Source organism: Aegilops tauschii, chromosome 1, assembly GCF_002575655.3.
Source record: "Aegilops tauschii subsp. strangulata cultivar AL8/78 chromosome 1, Aet v6.0, whole genome shotgun sequence".
Classification (NCBI taxonomy): Eukaryota; Viridiplantae; Streptophyta; class Magnoliopsida; order Poales; family Poaceae; genus Aegilops; species Aegilops tauschii.
In genome coordinates this window covers 22669736-22690113 of record NC_053035.3, presented here as the reverse complement: position 1 = coordinate 22690113, position 20378 = coordinate 22669736, and the positions used below count along the sequence as shown (strand labels likewise).

Below are 20378 nucleotides of genomic sequence, written 5' to 3'. Positions count from 1 at the left end.
ACACACTACTCTGGTGCATGGACACGCCCGTGCACCCAACACACGCACGCCCTACTCCTCGGACCCGACGCGCCCGGGATGCCCAGCGCGCGCCCATCCCCACACTTGACGTGCCCGGGTCGTCGTCGTGGCTTATTCGCCCATCATTCATGCCCTAAGCCGCGGCTCAGAGCAGCCCGGCGTCGTCGACGTCGCCGTCCACCAGCAGTGCGCGCCCCGCCACCGGCTCCTTCTGCAGCAGGGGGCACTCCCTCTTGAAATGCCCTCTCACGCCGCACTTGTAGCACTTTCCGCGACGACCCCGCCGCCTGATGCTGTGCTCGCCGCGTCGTCGTCGTCGTCCCGCGCACCTCCATGACGCCGTTCCCGCGCCCACCATTGCCTCGCCGAGTACAGCAGCTCGTCGTCTGCCCGCTCGTCGCCCGCCTGCCCATCGACGCAGCCGCTCATCAAACGCCTTCAGTCGCCCCAGTGCGTCCTCGAACAGCTGCGTCGACAGGTCGCAGAACTGCTCCATCCCGGCGACCGCCGCGTACCGGCGATCCGGGACGCAGTCCAGCAACTTCTTCACCATCGCCGTATCGTCGAGGGTCGATCCCAGCCCGGCGTAGCGCGTCGCCATGCCGCTGATCTTGCCCACAAAGGCGTCGAGCGACTCCCCGCCATCCATCCGCAGGAGCTTGAACTCGCTGCGCAGCGTGCCCAGCCGCGACGCCCTGACACGATCGGCCCCAACGAACCGGGACTTGAGGCCGCTCCATATCTCTGCCGCCGTCTTCTTAGCAGCCACCTGCAGCAGCAGATTGTCGGCGAGCGCCCGCAACAGGTAAGCCCGCGCCAGCTTACCTTTCTTGGAGATCACCACCGACGCCGCGTCCTCTGGCGGCACCACCGCCTCCCGGAGCCCGGCGGCGTCCAGGTCAGCCTCCACCTTGATGGCCCAGGTGGTGTAGTTCTTCCCTGTGAGCACGGGCACCGGCTGTGACACCGAGCCACCCGAGCAGCCGGCGTACGGGACGAGCGCCATCGCCGGCACGCCCTGATCTTTACCTCGCCCTGATGCCAATCGTTGGAACCGCCACTCCCTAGCCCTAGCTCTCGTCTCCCTCTCACTTGGCTCACTCTCTGTTGTCGTGGCTCGATCGAAAGAAAGAGGAAGAAGAAGATCAGAGGACTGGTGGACACAGGTGTTTTTCTAGTGTACGCACGCCTCCTTGTTCCCTCGAGCACGAACATGACCGTGTCATCTGTTACAACAATCACCCCGCGGCTTTATACCCCGAGCCAGCGCACTGGGCACGCACCCACGCCTCCACTCGCCCCTGATCGTGCCCGCGCTCTCCATGCTATGACCGCGCCCACGCCGCGCCCCGACGCCCGCGTCACACGGCCAGCTCCAATGGCTCGCGCCCGATCAAGCCGCCAACGGCTCGCCAACAGACCGAACACACTACTCTGGTGCATGGACACGCCCGTCCACCCAACAGACGCACACACACACGCCCTACTCCTCGGACCCGACGCGCCCGGGATGCCCAGCGCGCGCCCATCCCCGCACTTGACGTGCCCGGGTCGTCGTCGTGGCTTATTCGCCCATCATTCATGCCCTAAGCCGCGGCTCAGAGAAGCCCGGCGTCGTCGACGTCGCCGTCCACCAGCAGTGCGCGCCCCGCCGCCGGCTCCTTCTGCAGCAGGGGGCACTCCCTCTTGAAATGCCCTCTCACGCCGCACTTGTAGCACTTTCCGCGACGACCCCGCCGCCTGATGCTGTGCTCGCTGCGTCGTTGTCGTCGTCCCGCGCACCTCCATGACGCCGTTCCCGCGCCCACCATTGCGTCCCCGTGTACAGCAGCTCGTCGACTGCCCGCTCGCCCCCCGCCTGCCCGCGTCGACGCAGCCGCTCATCGAACGCCTTCAGTCGCCCTAGTGCGTCCTCGAACAGCAGCGTCGACAGGTCGCAGAACTGCTCCATCCCGGCGACCGCCGCGTACCGGCGATCCGGGACGCAGTCCAGCAACTTCTTCACCATCGCCGCATCGTCGAGGGTCGATCCCAGCCCGGCGTAGCGCGTCGCAAAGCTGATCTTGCCCACAAAGGCGTCGAGCGACTCTCCGCCATCCATCCGTAGGAGCTCTAACTCGCCGCGCAGCGTGCCCAGCCGCGACGCCGTGACACGATCGGCCCCGACGAACCGGGACTTGAGGCCGCTTCATATCTCCGTCGCCATCTTCTTCGCAGCCACCTGCAGCAGCAGATTGTCGGCGAGCGCCCGCAACAGGTAAGCCCGCACCAGCTTATCTTTCTTGGAGATCATCACCGACGCCGCGTCCTCTGGCGGCACCACCGCCTCCCGGAGCCCGGCGGCGTCCAGGTCGGCCTCCACCTTGATGGGCCAGGTGGTGTAGTTCTCCCCAGTGAGCACGGGCACCGGCTGTGACACCGAGCCACCCGAGCAGCCGGCGTACGGGACGAGCGCCATCGCCGGCACGCCCTGATCTTTACCTCGCTCTGATGACAATTGTTGGAACCGCCACTCCCTAGCACTAGCTCTCGTCTCCCTCGCGCTTGGCTCACTCTCTGTTGTCGTGGCTCGATCAAAAGAAAGAGGAAGAAGAAGATCAGAGGAGTGGTGGACACAGGTGTTTTTCCGGTGCACGCACGCCTCCTTGTTCCCTCGAGCACGAACTTGACCGTGTCATCTGTTACAACAATCACCCCGCGGCTTTATACCCCGAGCCAGCGCACTGGGCACGCACCCACGCCTCCACTCGCCCCTGATCGTGCCCGCGCTCTCCGTGCTCTGACCGCGCCCACGCCGCGCCCCGACGCCCGCATCACACGGCCAGCTCCAACGGCTCGCGCCCGATCAGGCCGCCAACGGCTCGCCAACACACGGAACACACTACCCTGGTGCATGGACACGCCCGTGCACCCAACAGACGCACACACGCACGCCCTACTCCTCGGACCCGACGCGCCCGGGATGCCCAGCGCGCCCATACCCGCACTTGACGTGCCCGGCTCGTCGTCGTGGCTTATTCGCTCATCATTCACGCCCTAAGCCACGGCTCAGAGCAGCCCGGCGTCGTCGACGTCGCCGTCCACCAGCAGTGCGCGCCCCGCCGCCGGCTCCTTCCGCAGCAGGGGCCACTCCCTCTTGAAATGCCCTCTCACGCCGCACTTGTAGCACTTTCCGCGACGACCCCGCCGCCTGATGCTGTGCTCGCCGCGTCGTCGTCATCGTCCCGCGCACCTCCATGACGTCGTTCCCGCGCCCACCATTGCGCCGCCGTGTACAGCAGCTCGTCCTCTGCCCGCTCGCCGCCCGCCTGCCCGCATCGACGCAGCCGCTCGTCGAACGCCTTCAGTCGCCCCAGTGCGTCCGCGAACAGCAGCTTCGACAAGTCGCAGAACTGCTCCATCCAAGCGACCGCCGCGTACCGGCGATCTCGGAAGCAGTCCAGCAACTTCTTCACCATCGCCGCATCGTCGAGGGGTGATGCCTGCCCGGTGTAGCGCGTCGCCATGCCGCTGAACTTGCCCACAAAGGCGTCGAGCGACTCCTCGCCATCCATCCGCAGGAGCTCGAACTCGCTACGCAGCGTGCCCAGCCGCGACGCCCTGACGCGATCGGCCCCGACGAACCGGGACTTGAGGCCGCTCCATATCTCCGCTGGCGTCTTCTTCGCAGCCACCTGCAGCAGCAGATTGTCGGCGAGCGCCCGCAACAGGTAAGCCCGCGCCGGCTTATCTTTCTTGGAGATCACCACCGACGTCGCGTCCTCTGGCAGCACCACCGCCTCCCGGAGCCCGGCGGCGTCCACGTCGGCCTCCACCTTGATGGCCCAGGTGGTGTAGTTCTCCCCTGTGAGCACGGGCACCGGCTGTGACACCGAGCCACCCGAGCAGTCGGCGTATGGGACGAGCGCCATCGCCGGCACGCCCTGATCTTTACCTCGCTCTGATGACAATTGTTGGAACCGCCACTCCCTAGCACTAGCTCTCGTCTCCCTCTCGCTTGGCTCACTCTCTCTTGTCGTGGCTCGATCAAAAGAAAGAGGAAGAAGAAGATCAGAGGAGTGGTGGACACAGGTGTTTTTCCGGTGCACGCACGCCTCCTTGTTCCCTCGAGCACGAACTTGACCGTGTCATCTGTTACAACAATCACCCCGCGGCTTTATACCCCGAGCCAGCGCACTGGGCACGCACCCACGCCTCCACTCGCCCCTGATCGTGCCCGCACTCTCCGTGCTCTGACCGGGCCCACGCCGCGCCCCGACGCCCGCATCACACGGCCAGCTCCAACGGCTCGCGCCCGATCAGGCCGCCAACGGCTCGCCAACAGACGGAACACACTACCCTGGTGCATGGACACGCCCGTGCACCCAACAGACGCACACACGCACGCCCTACTCCTCGGACCCGACGCGCCCGGGATGCCCAGCGCGCCCATACCCGCACTTGACGTGCCCGGCTCGTCGTCGTGGCTTATTCGCCCATCATTCACGCCCTAAGCCACGGCTCAGAGCAGCCCGGCGTCGTCGACGTCGCCGTCCACCAGCAGTGCGCGCCCCGCCGCCGGCTCCTTCCGCAGCAGGGGCCACTCCCTCTTGAAATGCCCTCTCACGCCGCACTTGTAGCACTTTCCGCGACGACCCCGCCGCCTGATGTTGTGCTCGCCGCGTCGTCGTCATCGTCCCGCGCACCTCCATGACGTCGTTCCCGCGCCCACCATTGCGCCGCCGTGTACAGCAGCTCGTCCTCTGCCCGCTTGCCGCCCGCCTGCCCGGATCGACGCAGCCGCTCGTCAAACGCCTTCAGTCGCCCCAGTGCGTCTGCGAACAGCTGCTTCGACAAGTCGCAGAACTGCTCCATCCCAGCGACCGCCGCGTACCGGCGATCTCGGAAGCAGTCCAGCAACTTCTTCACCATCGCCGCATCGTTGAGGGGCGATGCCTGCCCGGTGTAGCGCGTCGCCATGCCGCTGATCTTGCCCACGAAGGCGTCGAGCGACTCCTCGCCATCCATCCGCAGGAGCTCGAACTCGCTGCGCAGCGTGCCCAGCCGCGACGCCCTGACGCGATCGGCCCCGACGAACCGGGACTTGAGGCCGCTCCATATCTCCGTTGGCGTCTTCTTCGCAGCCACCTGCAGCAGTAGATTGTCGGCGAGCGCCCGCAACAGGTAAGCCCGTGCCGGCTTATCTTTCTTGGAGATCTCCACCGACGCCGCGTCCTCTGGCGGCACCACCGCCTCCCGGAGCCCGGCGGCGTCCAGGTCGGCCTCCACCTTGATGGCCGAGGTGGTGTGGTTCTCCCCAGTGAGCACGGGCACCGGCTGTGACACCGAGCCACCCGAGCAGCCGGCGTACGGGACGAGCGCCATCGCCGGCACGCCCTGATCTTTACCTCGCTCTGATGCCAATTGATGGAACCGCCACTCCCTAGCCCTAGCTCTCCTCTCCCTCTCGCTCGGCTCACCCTCTGTTGTCGTGGCTCGATCAAAAGAAAGAGGAAGAAGAAGATCAGAGGAGTGGTGGACACAGGTGTTTTTCGAGTGCACGCACGCCTCCTTGTTCCCTCGAGCACGAACTTGACCGTGTCATCTGTTACAACAATCACCCCGCGGCTTTATACCCCGAGCCAGCGCACTGGGCACGCACCCACGCCTCCACTCGCCCCTGATCGTGCCCGCGCTCTCCATGCTCTGACCGCGCCCACGCCGCGCCCCGAGGCCCGCCTCACACGGCCAGCTCCAATGGCTCGCGCCCGATCAAGCCGCCAACGGCTCGCCAACAGACCCAACACACTACTCTGGTGCATGGACACGCCCGTGCACCCAACACACGCACACACGCACGCCCTACTCCTCGGACCCGACGCGCCCGGGATGCCCAGCGCACGGCCATCCCCGCACTTGACGTGCCCGGGTCGTCGTCGTGGCTTATTCGCCCATCATTCATGCCCAAAGCCGCGGCTCAAAGCAGCCCGGCGTCGTCGACGTCGCCGTCCACCAGCAGTGCGCGCCCCGCCGCCGGCTCCTTCTGCAGCAGGGGCACTCCCTCTTGAAATGCCCTCTCACGTCACACTTGTAGCACTTTCCGCGACGACCCTGCCGCCTGATGCTGTGCTCGCCGCGTCGTCGTCATCGTCCCGCGCACCTCCATGACGCCGTTCCCGCGCCCACCATTGCGTCGCTGTGTACATCAGCTCGTCGTCTGCCCGCTCGCTGCCCGCCTGCCCGCGTCGACGCAGCCGCTCATCGAACGCCTTCAGTCGCCCCAGTGCGTCCTCGAACTGCAGCGTCGACAGGTCGCAGAACTGCTCCATCCCGGCGACCGCCGCGTACCGGCGATCCGGGACGCAGTCCAGCAACTTCTTCACCATCGCCGCATCGTCGAGGGTCGATCCCAGCCCGGCGTAGCGCGTCGCCATGCCGCTGATCTTGCCCACAAAGGCGTCGAGCGACTCCCCGCCATCCATCCGCAGGAGCTCGAACTCGCTGCGCAGCGTGCCCAGCCGCGACGCCCTGACACGATCGGCCCCGACGAAACGGGACTTGAGGCCGCTCCATATCTCCGCCGTCGTCTTCTTAGCAGCCACCTGCAGCAGCAGATTGTCGGCGAGCGCCCGCAACAGGTAAGCCCGCGCCGGCTTATCTTTCTTGGAGATCACCACCGACGCCGCGTCCTCTGGCGGCACCACCGCCTCCCGGAGCCCGGCGGCGTCCAGGTCGGCCTCCACCTTGATGGCCCAGGTGGTGTAGTTCTCCCCTATAAGCACGGGCACGGGCTGTGACACCGAGCCACCCGAGCAGCCGGCGTACGGGACGAGCGCCATCGCCGGCACGCCCTGATCTTTACCACGCTCTGATGCCAATCGTTGGAACCGCCACTCCCTAGCCCTAGCTCTCGTCTCCCTCTCGCTTGGCTCACTCTCTGTTGTCGTGGCTCGATCGAAAGAAAGAGGAAGAAGAAGATCAGAGGAGTGGTGGACACAGGTGTTTTTCCAATGCACGCACGCCTCCTTGTTCCCTCGAGCACGAACTTGACCGTGTCATCTATTACAACAATCACCCCACGGCTTTATACCCCGAGCCAGCGCACTGGGCACGCACCCACGCCTCCACTCGCCCTTGATCGTGCCCGCGCTCTTCGTGCTCTGACCGCGCCCACGCCGCGCCCCGACGCCCGCATCACACGGCCAGCTCCAACGGCTCGCGCCCGATCAGGCCGCCAACGGCTCGCCAACAGACGGAACACACTACCCTGGTGCATGGACACGCCCGTGCACCCAACAGACGCACACACGCACGCCCTACTCCTCGGACCCGACGCGCCCGGGATGCCCAGCGCGCCCATACCCGCACTTGACGTGCCCGGCTCGTCGTCGTGGCTTATTCGCCCATCATTCACGCCCTAAGCCACGGCTCAGAGCAGCCCGGCGTCGTCGACGTCGCCGTCCACCAGCAGTGCGCGCCCCGCCGCCGGCTCCTTCCGCAGCAGGGGCCACTCCCTCTTGAAATGCAATCTCACGCCGCACTTGTAGCACTTTCCGCGACGACCCCGCCGCCTGATGCTGTGCTCGCCGCGTCGTCGTCATCGTCCCGCGCACCTCCATGACGTCGTTCCCGCGCCCACCATTGCGCCGCCGTGTACAGCAGCTCGTCCTCTGCCCGCTCGCCGCCCGCCTGCCCGCATCGACGCAGCCGCTCGTCGAACGCCTTCAGTCGCCCAGTGCATCCGCGAACAGCAGCTTCGACAAGTCGCAGAACTGCTCCATCCCAGCGACCGCCGCGTACCGCCGATCTCGGAAGCAGTCCAGCTACTTCTTCACCATCGCCGCATCGTCGAGGGGCGATGCCTGCCCAGTGTAGCGCGTCGCCATGCCGCTGATCTTGCCCACAAAGGCGTCGAGCGACTCCTCGCCATCCATCCGCAGGAGCTCGAACTCGCTGCGCAGCGTGCCCAGCCGCGACGCCCTGACGCGATCGGCCCCGACGAACCGGGACTTGAGGCCGCTCCATATCTCCGCTGGCGTCTTCTTCGCAGCCACCTGCAGCAGCGGATTGTCGGCGAGCGCCCGCAACAGGTAAGCCCGCGCCGGCTTATCTTTCTTGGAGATCACCACCGACGTCGCGTCCTCTGGCAGCACCACCGCCTCCCGGAGCCCGGCGGCGTCCACGTCGGCCTCCACCTTGATGGCCCAGGTGGTGTAGTTCTCCCCTGTGAGCACGGGCACCGGCTGTGACACCGAGCCACCCGAGCAGTCGGCGTATGGGACGAGCGCCATCGCCGGCACGCCCTGATCTTTACCTCGCTCTGATGACAATTGTTGGAACCGCCACTCCCTAGCACTAGCTCTCGTCTCCCTCTCGCTTGGCTCACTCTCTGTTGTCGTGGCTCGATCAAAAGAAAGAGGAAGAAGAAGATCAGAGGAGTGGTGGACACAGGTGTTTTTCCGGTGCACGCACGCCTCCTTGTTCCCTCGAGCACGAACTTGACCGTGTCATCTGTTACAACAATCACCCCGCGGCTTTATACCCCGAGCCAGCGCACTGGGCACGCACCCACGCCTCCACTCGCCCTGATCGTGCCCGCGCTCTCCATGCTCTGACCGCGCCCACGCCGCGCCCCGACGCCCGCATCACACGGCCAGCTCCAACGGCTCGCGCCCGATCAGGCCGCCAACGGCTCGCCAACACACGGAACACACTACCCTGGTGCATGGACACGCCCGTGCACCCAACAGACGCACACACGCACGCCCTACTCCTCGGACCCGACGCGCCCGGGATGCCCAGCGCGCCCATACCCGCACTTGACGTGCCCGGCTCGTCGTCGTGGCTTATTCGCCCATCATTCACGCCCTAAGCCACGGCTCAGAGCAGCCCGGCGTCGTCGACGTCGCCGTCCACCAGCAGTGCGCGCCCCGCCGCCGGCTCCTTCCGCAGCAGGGGCCACTCCCTCTTGAAATGCCCTCTCACGCCGCACTTGTAGCACTTTCCGCGACGACCCCGCCGCCTGATGCTGTGCTCGCCGCGTCGTCGTCATCGTCCCGCGCACCTCCATGACGTCGTTCCCGCGCCCACCATTGCGCCGCCGTGTACAGCAGCTCGTCCTCTGCCCGCTCGCCGCCCGCCTGCCCGCATCGACGCAGCCGCTCGTCGAACGCCTTCAGTCGCCCCAGTGCGTCCGCGAACAGCAGCTTCGACAAGTCGCAGAACTGCTCCATCCCAGCGACCGCCGCGTACCGGCGATCTCGGAAGCAGTCCAGCAACTTCTTCACCATCGCTGCATCGTCGAGGGGCGATGCCTGCCCGGTGTAGCGCGTCGCCATGCCGCTGATCTTGCCCACAAAGGCGTCGAGCGACTCCTCGCCATCCATTCGCAGGAGCTCGAACTCGCTGCGCAGCGTGCCCAGCCGCGACGCCCTGACGCGATCGGCCCCGACGAACCGGGACTTGAGGCCGCTCCATATCTCCGCTGGCGTCTTCTTCGCAGCCACCTGCAGCAGCAGATTGTCGGCGAGCGCCCGCAACAGGTAAGCCCGTGCCGGCTTATCTTTCTTGGAGATCTCCACCGACGCCGCGTCCTCTGGCGGCACCACCGCCTCCCGGAGCCCGGCGGCGTCCAGGTCGGCCTCCACCTTGATGGCCCAGGTGTTGTGGTTCTCCCCAGTGAGCACGGGCACCGGCTGTGACACCGAGCCACCCGACCAGCCGGCGTACGGGACGAGCGCCATCGCCGGCACGCCCTGATCTTTACCTCGCTCTGATGCCAATTGATGGAACCGCCACTCCCTAGCCCTAGCTCTCCTCTCCCTCTCGGTCGGCTCACCCTCTGTTGTCGTGGCTCGATCAAAAGAAAGAGGAAGAAGAAGATCAGAGGAGTGGTGGACACAGGTGTTTTTCGAGTGCACGCACCCCTCCTTGTTCCCTCGAACACGAACTTGACCGTGTCATCTGTTACAACAATCACCCCGCGGCTTTATACCCCGAGCCAACGCACTGGGCACGGACCCACGCCTCCACTCGCCCCTGATCGTGCCCGCGCTCTCCATGCTCTGACCGCGCCCACGCCGCGCCCCGAGGCCCGCCTCACACGGCCAGCTCCAATGGCTCGCGCCCGATCAAGCCGCCAACGGCTCGTCAACAGACCCAACACACTACTCTGGTGCATGGACACGCCCGTCCACCCAACACACGCACACACGCACGCCCTACTCCTCGGACCCGACGCGCCCGGGATGCCCAGGGCACGGCCATCCCCGCACTTGACGTGCCCGGGTCGTCGTCGTGGCTTATTCGCCCATCATTCATGCCCAAAGCCGCGGCTCAGAGCAGCCCGGCGTCGTCGACGTCGCCGTCCACCAGCAGTGCGCGCCCCGCCGCCGGCTCCTTCTGCAGCAGGGGGCACTCCCTCTTGAAATGCCCTCTCACGTCACACTTGTAGCACTTTCCGCGATGACCCTGCCGCCTGATGCTGTGCTCGCCGCGTCGTCGTCATCGTCCCGCGCACCTCCATGACGCCGTTCCCGCGCCCACCATTGCGTCGCTGTGTACAGCAGCTCGTCGTCTGCCCGCTCGCAGCCCGCCTGCCCGCGTCGACGCAGCCGCTCATCGAACGCCTTCAGTCGCCCCAGTGCGTCCTCGAACTGCAGCGTCGACAGGTCGCAGAACTGCTCCATCCCGGCGACCGCCGCGTACCGGCGATCCGGGACGCAGTCTAGCAACTTCTTCACCATCGCCGCATCGTCGAGGGTCGATCCCAGCCCGGCGTAGCGCGTCGCCATGCCGCTGATCTTGCCCACAAAGGCGTCGAGCGACTCCCCGCCATCCATCCGCAGGAGCTCGAACTCGCTGCGCAGCGTGCCCAGCCGCGACGCCCTGACACGATCGGCCCCGACGAACCGGGACTTGAGGCCGCTCCATATCTCCGCTGTCGTCTTCTTAGCAGCCACCTGCAGCAGCAGATTGTCGGTGAGCGCCCGCAACAGGTAAGCCCGCGGCAGCTTATCTTTCTTGGAGATCACCACCGACGCCGCGTCCTCTGGCGGCACCACCGCCTCCCGGAGCCCGGCGGCGTCCAGGTCGGCCTCCACCTTGATGGCCCAGGTGGTGTAGTTCTCCCCTGTGAGAACGGGCACCGGCTGTGACACCGAGCCACCCGAGCAGCCGGCGTACGGGACGAGCGCCATCGCCGGCACGCCCTGATCTTTACCTCGCTCTGATGCCAATCGTTGGAACCGCCACTCCCTAGCCCGAGCTCTCGTCTCCCTCTCACTTGGCTCACTCTCTGTTGTCGTGGCTCGATCGAAAGAAAGAGGAAGAAGAAGATCAGAGGAGTGGTGGACACAGGTGTTTTTCCAATGCACGCACGCCTCCTTGTTCCCTCGAGCACGAACTTGACAGTGTCATTTGTTACAACAATCACCCCACGGCTTTATACCCCGAGCCAGCGCACTGGGCACGCACCCACGCCTCCACTCGCCCCTGATCGTGCCCGCGCTCTCCGTGCTCTGACCGCGCCCACGCCGCGCCACGACGCCCGCGTCACACGGCCAGCTCCAACGACTCGCGCCCGATCAGGCCGCCAACGGCTCGCCAACAGACCCAACACACTACCCTGGTGCATGGACACGCCCGTGCACCCAACACACGCACACACGCACGCCATACTCCTCGGACCCGACGCGCCCGGGATGCCCAGCGCGCGCCCATACCCGCACTTCACGTGCCCGGCTCGTCGTCGTGGCTTATTCGCCCATCATTCACGCCCTAAGCCACGGCTTAGAGCAGCCCGGTGTTGTCGACGTCGCCGTCCACTAGCAGTGCGCGCCCCGCCGCCGGCTCCTTCCACAGCAGGGGCACTCCCTCTTGAAATGCTCTCTCACGCCGCACTTGTAGCACTTTCCGCGACGACCCCGCCGCCTGATGCTGTGCTCGCCGCGTCGTCGTGTAGTCACGCGCAACTCCATGACGCCGTTCCCGCGCCCACCATTGCGCCGCCGTGTACAGTAGCTCGTCGTCTTCCCGCTCGCCGCCCGCCTGCCCGCGTCGACGCAGCCGCTCGTCGAACGCCTTTAGTCGTCCCAGTGCGTCCGCGAACAGCAGCTTCGACAAGTCGCAGAACTGCTCCATCCCAGCGACCGCCGCGTACCGGCGATCTCGGAAGCAGTCCAGCAACTTCTTCACCATCGCTGCATCGTCGAGGGGCGATGCCTGCCCGGTGTAGCGCGTCGCCATGCCGCTGATCTTGCCCACAAAGGCGTCGAGCGACTCCTCGCCATCCATTCGCAGGAGCTCGAACTCGCTGCGCAGCGTGCCCAGCCGCGACGCCCTGACGCGATCGGCCCCGACGAACCGGGACTTGAGGCCGCTCCATATCTCCGCTGGCGTCTTCTTCGCAGCCACCTGCAGCAGCAGATTGTCGGCGAGCGCCCGCAACAGGTAAGCCCGTGCCGGCTTATCTTTCTTGGAGATCTCCACCGACGCCGCGTCCTCTGGCGGCACCACCGCCTCCCGGAGCCCGGCGGCGTCCAGGTCGGCCTCCACCTTGATGGCCCAGGTGTTGTGGTTCTCCCCTGTGAGCACGGGCACCGGCTGTGACACCGAGCCACCCGACCAGCCGGCGTACGGGACGAGCGCCATCGCCGGCACGCCCTGATCTTTACCTCGCTCTGATGCCAATTGATGGAACCGCCACTCCCTAGCCCTAGCTCTCCTCTCCCTCTCGGTCGGCTCACCCTCTGTTGTCGTGGCTCGATCAAAAGAAAGAGGAAGAAGAAGATCAGAGGAGTGGTGGACACAGGTGTTTTTCGAGTGCACGCACCCCTCCTTGTTCCCTCGAACACGAACTTGACCGTGTCATCTGTTACAACAATCACCCCGCGGCTTTATACCCCGAGCCAACGCACTGGGCACGGACCCACGCCTCCACTCGCCCCTGATCGTGCCCGCGCTCTCCATGCTCTGACCGCGCCCACGCCGCGCCCCGAGGCCCGCCTCACACGGCCAGCTCCAATGGCTCGCGCCCGATCAAGCCGCCAACGGCTCGTCAACAGACCCAACACACTACTCTGGTGCATGGACACGCCCGTCCACCCAACACACGCACACACGCACGCCCTACTCCTCGGACCCGACGCGCCCGGGATGCCCAGGGCACGGCCATCCCCGCACTTGACGTGCCCGGGTCGTCGTCGTGGCTTATTCGCCCATCATTCATGCCCAAAGCCGCGGCTCAGAGCAGCCCGGCGTCGTCGACGTCGCCGTCCACCAGCAGTGCGCGCCCCGCCGCCGGCTCCTTCTGCAGCAGGGGGCACTCCCTCTTGAAATGCCCTCTCACGTCACACTTGTAGCTCTTTCCGCGATGACCCTGCCGCCTGATGCTGTGCTCGCCGCGTCGTCGTCATCGTCCCGCGCACCTCCATGACGCCGTTCCCGCGCCCACCATTGCGTCGCTGTGTACAGCAGCTCGTCGTCTGCCCGCTCGCAGCCCGCCTGCCCGCGTCGACGCAGCCGCTCATCGAACGCCTTCAGTCGCCCCAGTGCGTCCTCGAACTGCAGCGTCGACAGGTCGCAGAACTGCTCCATCCCGGCGACCGCCGCGTACCGGCGATCCGGGACGCAGTCTAGCAACTTCTTCACCATCGCCGCATCGTCGAGGGTCGATCCCAGCCCGGCGTAGCGCGTCGCCATGCCGCTGATCTTGCCCACAAAGGCGTCGAGCGACTCCCCGCCATCCATCCGCAGGAGCTCGAACTCGCTGCGCAGCGTGCCCAGCCGCGACGCCCTGACACGATCGGCCCCGACGAACCGGGACTTGAGGCCGCTCCATATCTCCGCTGTCGTCTTCTTAGCAGCCACCTGCAGCAGCAGATTGTCGGCGAGCGCCCGCAACAGGTAAGCCCGCGGCAGCTTATCTTTCTTGGAGATCACCACCGACGCCGCGTCCTCTGGCGGCACCACCGCCTCCCGGAGCCCGGCGGCGTCCAGGTCGGCCTCCACCTTGATGGCCCAGGTGGTGTAGTTCTCCCCTGTGAGAACGGGCACCGGCTGTGACACCGAGCCACCCGAGCAGCCGGCGTACGGGACGAGCGCCATCGCCGGCACGCCCTGATCTTTACCTCGCTCTGATGCCAATCGTTGGAACCGCCACTCCCTAGCCCGAGCTCTCGTCTCCCTCTCACTTGGCTCACTCTCTGTTGTCGTGGCTCGATCGAAAGAAAGAGGAAGAAGAAGATCAGAGGAGTGGTGGACACAGGTGTTTTTCCAATGCACGCACGCCTCCTTGTTCCCTCGAGCACGAACTTGACAGTGTCATTTGTTACAACAATCACCCCACGGCTTTATACCCCGAGCCAGCGCACTGGGCACGCACCCACGCCTCCACTCGCCCCTGATCGTGCCCGCGCTCTCCGTGCTCTGACCGCGCCCACGCCGCGCCACGACGCCCGCGTCACACGGCCAGCTCCAACGACTCGCGCCCGATCAGGCCGCCAACGGCTCGCCAACAGACCCAACACACTACCCTGGTGCATGGACACGCCCGTGCACCCAACACACGCACACACGCACGCCATACTCCTCGGACCCGACGCGCCCGGGATGCCCAGCGCGCGCCCATACCCGCACTTGACGTGCCCGGCTCGTCGTCGTGGCTTATTCGCCCATCATTCACGCCCTAAGCCACGGCTTAGAGCAGCCCGGTGTCGTCGACGTCGCCGTCCACTAGCAGTGCGCGCCCCGCCGCCGGCTCCTTCCACAGCAGGGGCACTCCCTCTTGAAATGCTCTCTCACGCCGCACTTGTAGCACTTTCCGCGACGACCCCGCCGCCTGATGCTGTGCTCGCCGCGTCGTCGTGTAGTCACGCGCAACTCCATGACGCCGTTCCCGCGCCCACCATTGCGCCGCCGTGTACAGTAGCTCGTCGTCTTCCCGCTCGCCGCCCGCCTGCCCGCGTCGACGCAGCCGCTCGTCGAACGCCTTTAGTCGTCCCAGTGCGTCCGCGAACAGCAGCTTCGACAAGTCGCAGAACTGCTCCATCCCGGCGACCGCTGCGTACCGGCGATCCGGGACGCAGTCCAGCAACTTCTTCACCATCGCCGCATCGCCGAGGGTCGATCCCTGCCCGGCGTAGCGCGTCGCCATGCCGCTGATCTTGCCCACAAAGGCGTCGAGCGACTCCCCGCCATCCATCCACAGGAGCTCGAACTCGCTGCGCAGCGTGCCCAGCCGCGATGCCCTGACACGATCGGCCCCGACGAACCGGGAGTTGAGGCCACTCCATATCTCCGTCGCCGTCTTCTTCCTAGCCACCTGCAGCAGCAGATTATCGGCGAGCGCCCGCAACAGGTAAGCCCGCGCCGGCTTATCTTTATTGAAGATCACCACTGACGTCGCGTCCTCTGGCGGCACCACCGCCTCCCGGAGCCCGGCGGCGTCCACGTCGGCCTCCACCTTGATGGCCCAGGTGGTGTAGTTCTCCCCTGTGAGCACGGGCACCGGCGGTGACACGGAGCCACCTGAGCAGTCGGCGTATGGGACGAGCGCCATCGCCGGCACGCCCTGATCTTTACCTCGCTCTGATGCCAATTGTTGGAACCGCCACTCCCTAGCCCTAGCTCTCGTCTCCCTCTCGCTTGGCTCACTCTCTGTTGTCGTGGCTCGATCAAAAGAAAGAGGAAGAAGAACATCAGAGGAGTGGTGGACACAGGTGTTTTTCCAGTGCACACACGCCTCCTTGTTCCCTCGAGCACGAACTTGACCGTGTCATCTGTTACAACAATCACCCCGCGGCTTTATACCCCGAGCCAGCGACTGGGCACGCACCCACGCCTCCACTCGCCCCTGATCGTGCCCGCCCTCTCCGTGCTCTGACCGCGCCCACGCCGCGCCACGTCGCCCGCGTCACACGGCCAGCTCCAACGGCCCGCGCCCGATCAGGCCGCCAACGGCTCGCCAACAGACGGAACACACTACCCTGGTGCATGGACACGCCCGTGCACCCAACAGACGCACACACGCACGCCCTACTGCTCGAACCCGACGCGCCCGGGATGCCCAGCGCACGCCCATACCCGCACTTGACGTTCCCGGCTCGTCGTCGTGGCTTATTCGCCCATCATTCACGCCCTAAGGCACGGCTCAGAGCAGCCCGGTGTTGTCGACGTCGCCGTCCACCAGCAGTGCGCGCCCCGCCGCCGGCTCCTTCCGCAGCAGGGGCCACTCCCTCTTGAAATGCCCTCTCACGCCGCACTTGTAGCACTTTCCGCGACGACCCCGCCGCCTGATGCTGTGCTCGCCGCGTCGTCGTCGTCGCGCGCACCTCCATGACGCCGCTCCCATGCCCACCATCGCCGCCGTGTACAGCAGCTCGTCGTCTGCCCGCTCGCCGCCCGCCTGCCTGCGTCGACGCAGCCGCTCGTCAAACGCCTTCAGTCGCCCCAGTGCGTCCGCGAACAGCAGCGTCGACAAGTCGCAGAACTGCTCCATCCTAGCGACCGCCGCGTACCGGCGATCTGGGAAGCAGTCCAGCAACTTCTTCACCATCGCCGCATCGTCGAGGAGCGATCCCTGCCCGACGTAGCGCGTCGCCATGCCGCTGATCATGGCCACAAAGGCGTCGAGCGACTCCTCGCCATCCATCCGCAGGAGCTCGAACTTGCTGTGCAGCGTGCCCAGCCGCGACGCCCTGACACGATCGGCCCCGACGAACCGGGACTTGAGGCTGCTCCATATATCCGCTGGGGTCTTCTTCGCAGCCACCTGCAGCAGCAGATTGTCGGCGAGCGCCCGCAACAGGTAAACCCGCGCCGGCTTATCTTTCTTGGAGATCACCACCGACGCCGCGTCCTCTGGCGGCACCACCGCCTCCCGGAGCCCGGCGGCGTCCAGATCGGCCTCCACCTTGATGGCCCAGGTGGTGTAGTTCACCCCAGTGAGCACGGGCACCGGCTGTGACACCGAGCCACCCGAGCAGCCGGCGTACGGGACGAGCGCCATCGCCGGCACGCCCTGATCTTTACCTCGCTCTGATGCCAATTGTTGGAACCGCCACTCCCTAGCCCTAGTTCTCCTCTCCCTCTCGCTCGGCTCACCCTCTGCTGTCGCGACTCGATCAAAAGAAAGAGGAAGAAGAAGATCAGAGGAGTGGTGGACACAGGTGTTTTCACGCACGCCTCCTTGTTCCCTCGAGCACGAACTTGACCGTGTCATCTGTTACAACAATCACCCCGCGGCTTTATACCCCGAGCCAGCGCACTGGGCACGCACCCACGCCTCCACGCGCCCCTGATCGTGCCCGCGCTCTCCATGCTTTGACCGCGCCCACGCCGCGCCCCGACGCCCGCGTCACATGGCCAGCTCCAATGGCTCGCGCCCGATCAAGCCGCCAACGGCTCGCCAACAGACCCAACACACTACTCTGGTGAATGGACACGCCTGTGCACCCAATACACGCACACACGCACGCCCTACTCCTCGGACCCGACGCGCCCGGGATGCCCAGCGCGCGCCCATACCCGCACTTGACGTGCCCGGGTCGTCGTCGTGGCTTATTCGCCCATCATTCACGCCCTAAGCCGCGGCTCAGAGCAGCCCGGCGTCGTCGACGTCGCCGTCCACCAGCAGTGCGCGCCCCGCCGCCGGCTCCTGCTGCAGCAGGGGGCAGTCCCTCTTGAAATGCCCTCTCACACCGCACTTGTAGCACTTTCCGCGACGACCCCGCCGCCTGATGCTGTGCTCGCCGCGTCGTCGTCGTCGTCCCGCGCACCTTCATGACGCCGTTCCCGCGCCCACCATTGTGTCGCCGTGTACAGCAAATCATCGTCTGCCCGCTCGCCGCCCGCCTGCCCGCGTCGACGCGGCCGCTCATCTAACGCCTTCAGTCGCCCCAGTGCGTCCTCGAACAGCAGCGTCGACAGGTCGCAGAACTGCTCCATCCCGGCGACCGCCGCGTACCGGTGATCCGGGACACAGTCCAGCAACTTCTTCACCATCGCCGCATCGTCGAAGGTCGATCCCAGCCCGGCGCAGCGCGTCGCCATGCCGCTCTTGCCCACAAAGGCGTCGAGCGACTCCCCGCCATCCATCCGCAGGAGCTCGAACTCGCTGCGCAGCGTGCCCAGCCGCGACGCCCTGACACGATCTGCCACGACGAACCGGGACTTGAGGCCGCTCCATATCTCCGCCGCTGTCTTCTTCGCAGCCACCTGTAGCAGCAGCTTGTCGGCGAGCGCCCGCAACAGGTAAGCCCGCGCCGGCTTATCTTTCTTGGAGATCACCACCGACGCCGCGTCCTCTGGCGGCACCACCGCCTCCCGAGCCCGGCGGCGTCCAGGTCGGCCTCCACCTTGATGGCCCAGGTGGTGTAGTTCTCCCCTATGAGCACGGGCACCGGCTGTGAAACCGAGCCGCCCGAGCAGCCGGCGTACGGTACGAGCGCCATCGCCGGCCCGCCCTGATAGTTGGAACCGCCACTCCCTAGCCCTAGCTCTCGTCTCCCTCTCGCTTGGCTCACTCTCTGTTGTCGTGGCTCGATCAAAAGAAAGAGGAAGAAGAAGATCAGAGGAGTGGTGGACACAGGTGTTTTTCCAATGCACGCATGCCTCCTTGTTCCCTCGAGCACGAACTTGACCGTGTCATCTGTTACAACAATCACCCCGCAGCTGTATACCCCGAGCCAGCGCACTGGGCACGCACCCACGCCTCCACTCTCCCCTGATCGTGCCCGCGCTCTCCGTGCTCTGACCGCGCCCACGCCGCGCCCCGACGCCCGCGTCACACGGCCAGCTCCAACGGCTCGCGCCCGATCAGGCCGCCAACGGCTCGCCAACAGACCGAACACACTACCCTGGTGCATGGACACGCCCGTGCACCGAACAGACGCACACACGCACGCCCTACTCCTCGGACCCGACGCGCCCGGGATGCCCAGCGCGCGCCCATACCCGCACTTGACGTGCCCGGCTCGTCGTCGTGGCTTATTCGCCCATCATTCACGCCCTAAGCCGCGGCTTAGAGCAGCCCGGCGTCGTCGACGTCGCCGTCCACGAGCAGTGCGCGCCCCGCCGCCGGCTCCTTCCGCAGTAGGGGGCACTCCCTCTTGAAATGCTCTCTCACGCCGCACTTGTCGCACTTTCCGCGACGACCCCGCCGCCTAATGCTGTGCTCGCCGCGTCGTCGTCGTCGTCCCGCGCACCTCCATGACGCCGTTCCCGCGCCCACCATTGCGCCGCCGTGTACAGCAGCTCGTCGTCTTCCCGCTCGCCGCCCGCCTGCCCGCGTCGACGCAGCCGCTCGTCGAACGCCTTCAGTCGCCCCAGTGCGTCCGCGAACAGCAGCATCGACAGGTCGCAGAACTGCTCCATCCCGGCGACCGCTGCGTACCGGCGATCCGGGACGCAGTCCAGCAACTTCTTCACCATCGCCGCATCGCCGAGGGTCGATCCCTGCCCGGCGTAGCGCGTCGCCATGCTGCTGATCTTGCCCACAAAGGCGTCAAGCGACTCCCCGCCATCCATCCGCAGGAGCTCGAACTCGTTGCGCAGCGTGCCCAGCCGCGACGCCCTTACACGATCGGCCCCGACGAACCGGGACTTGAGGCCGCTCCATATCTCCGCCGCCGTCTTCTTCGCAGCCACCTGCAGCAGCAGATTGTCGGCGAGCGCCCGCAACAGGTAAGCCCGCGCCAGCTTATCTTTCTTGGAGATCACCATCGACGCCGCGTCCTCTGGCGGCACCACCGCCTCCCGGAGCCCGGCGGCGTCTAGGTCGGCCTCCACCTTGATGGCCCAGGTGGTGTAGTTCTCCCCTGTGAGCACGGGCACCGGCTGTGACACCGAGCCACCCGAGCAGCCGGCGTACGGGATGAGCGCCATCGCCGGCACGCCCTGATCTTTACCTAGCTCTGATGGCAATCGTTGGAACCGCCACTCCCTAGCCCTAGCTCTCGTCTCCCTCTCACTTGGCTCACTCTCTGTTGTCGTGGCTCGATCAAAAGAAAGAGGAAGAAGAAGCTCAGAGGAGTGGTGGACACAGGTGTTTTTCCAATGCACGCACGCCTCCTTGTTCCCTCGAGCACGAACTTGACCGTGTCATCTGTTACAACAATCACCCCACGGCTTTATACCCCGAGCCAGCGCACTGGGCACGCACCCACGCCTCCACTCGCCCCTGATCGTGCCCGCGCTCTCCGTGCTCTGACCGCGCCCACGCCGCGCCCCGACGCCCGCGCCACACGGCCAGCTCCAACGGCTCGCGCCCGATTAGGCCGCCAACGGCTCGCCAACAGACCCAACACACTACCCTGCTGCATGGACACGCCCGTGCACCCAACACACGCACACACGCACGCCCTACTCCTCGGACCCGA

The 20378-nt window shown here is 66.1% G+C and overlaps 2 protein-coding genes across 2 annotated transcripts; both read right to left on the bottom strand.

Annotated features, from left to right (window-relative positions):
• Window positions 1-166: 166 nt before the first annotated feature.
• LOC141027008 (uncharacterized) lies at window positions 167-1027 on the bottom strand. Its single transcript, XM_073503917.1, has one exon. It carries the CDS (start codon window positions 1025-1027, stop codon window positions 167-169), a length of 861 nt encoding a protein of 286 aa, XP_073360018.1.
• Window positions 1028-16150: 15123 nt separating this feature from the next.
• On the bottom strand, window positions 16151-17008 carry LOC141027004 (uncharacterized). Its single transcript, XM_073503915.1, has one exon. The coding sequence runs from the start codon at window positions 17006-17008 to the stop codon at window positions 16151-16153; it is 858 nt and encodes a 285-aa protein (XP_073360016.1).
• Between the last annotated feature and the right edge of the window lie 3370 nt (window positions 17009-20378).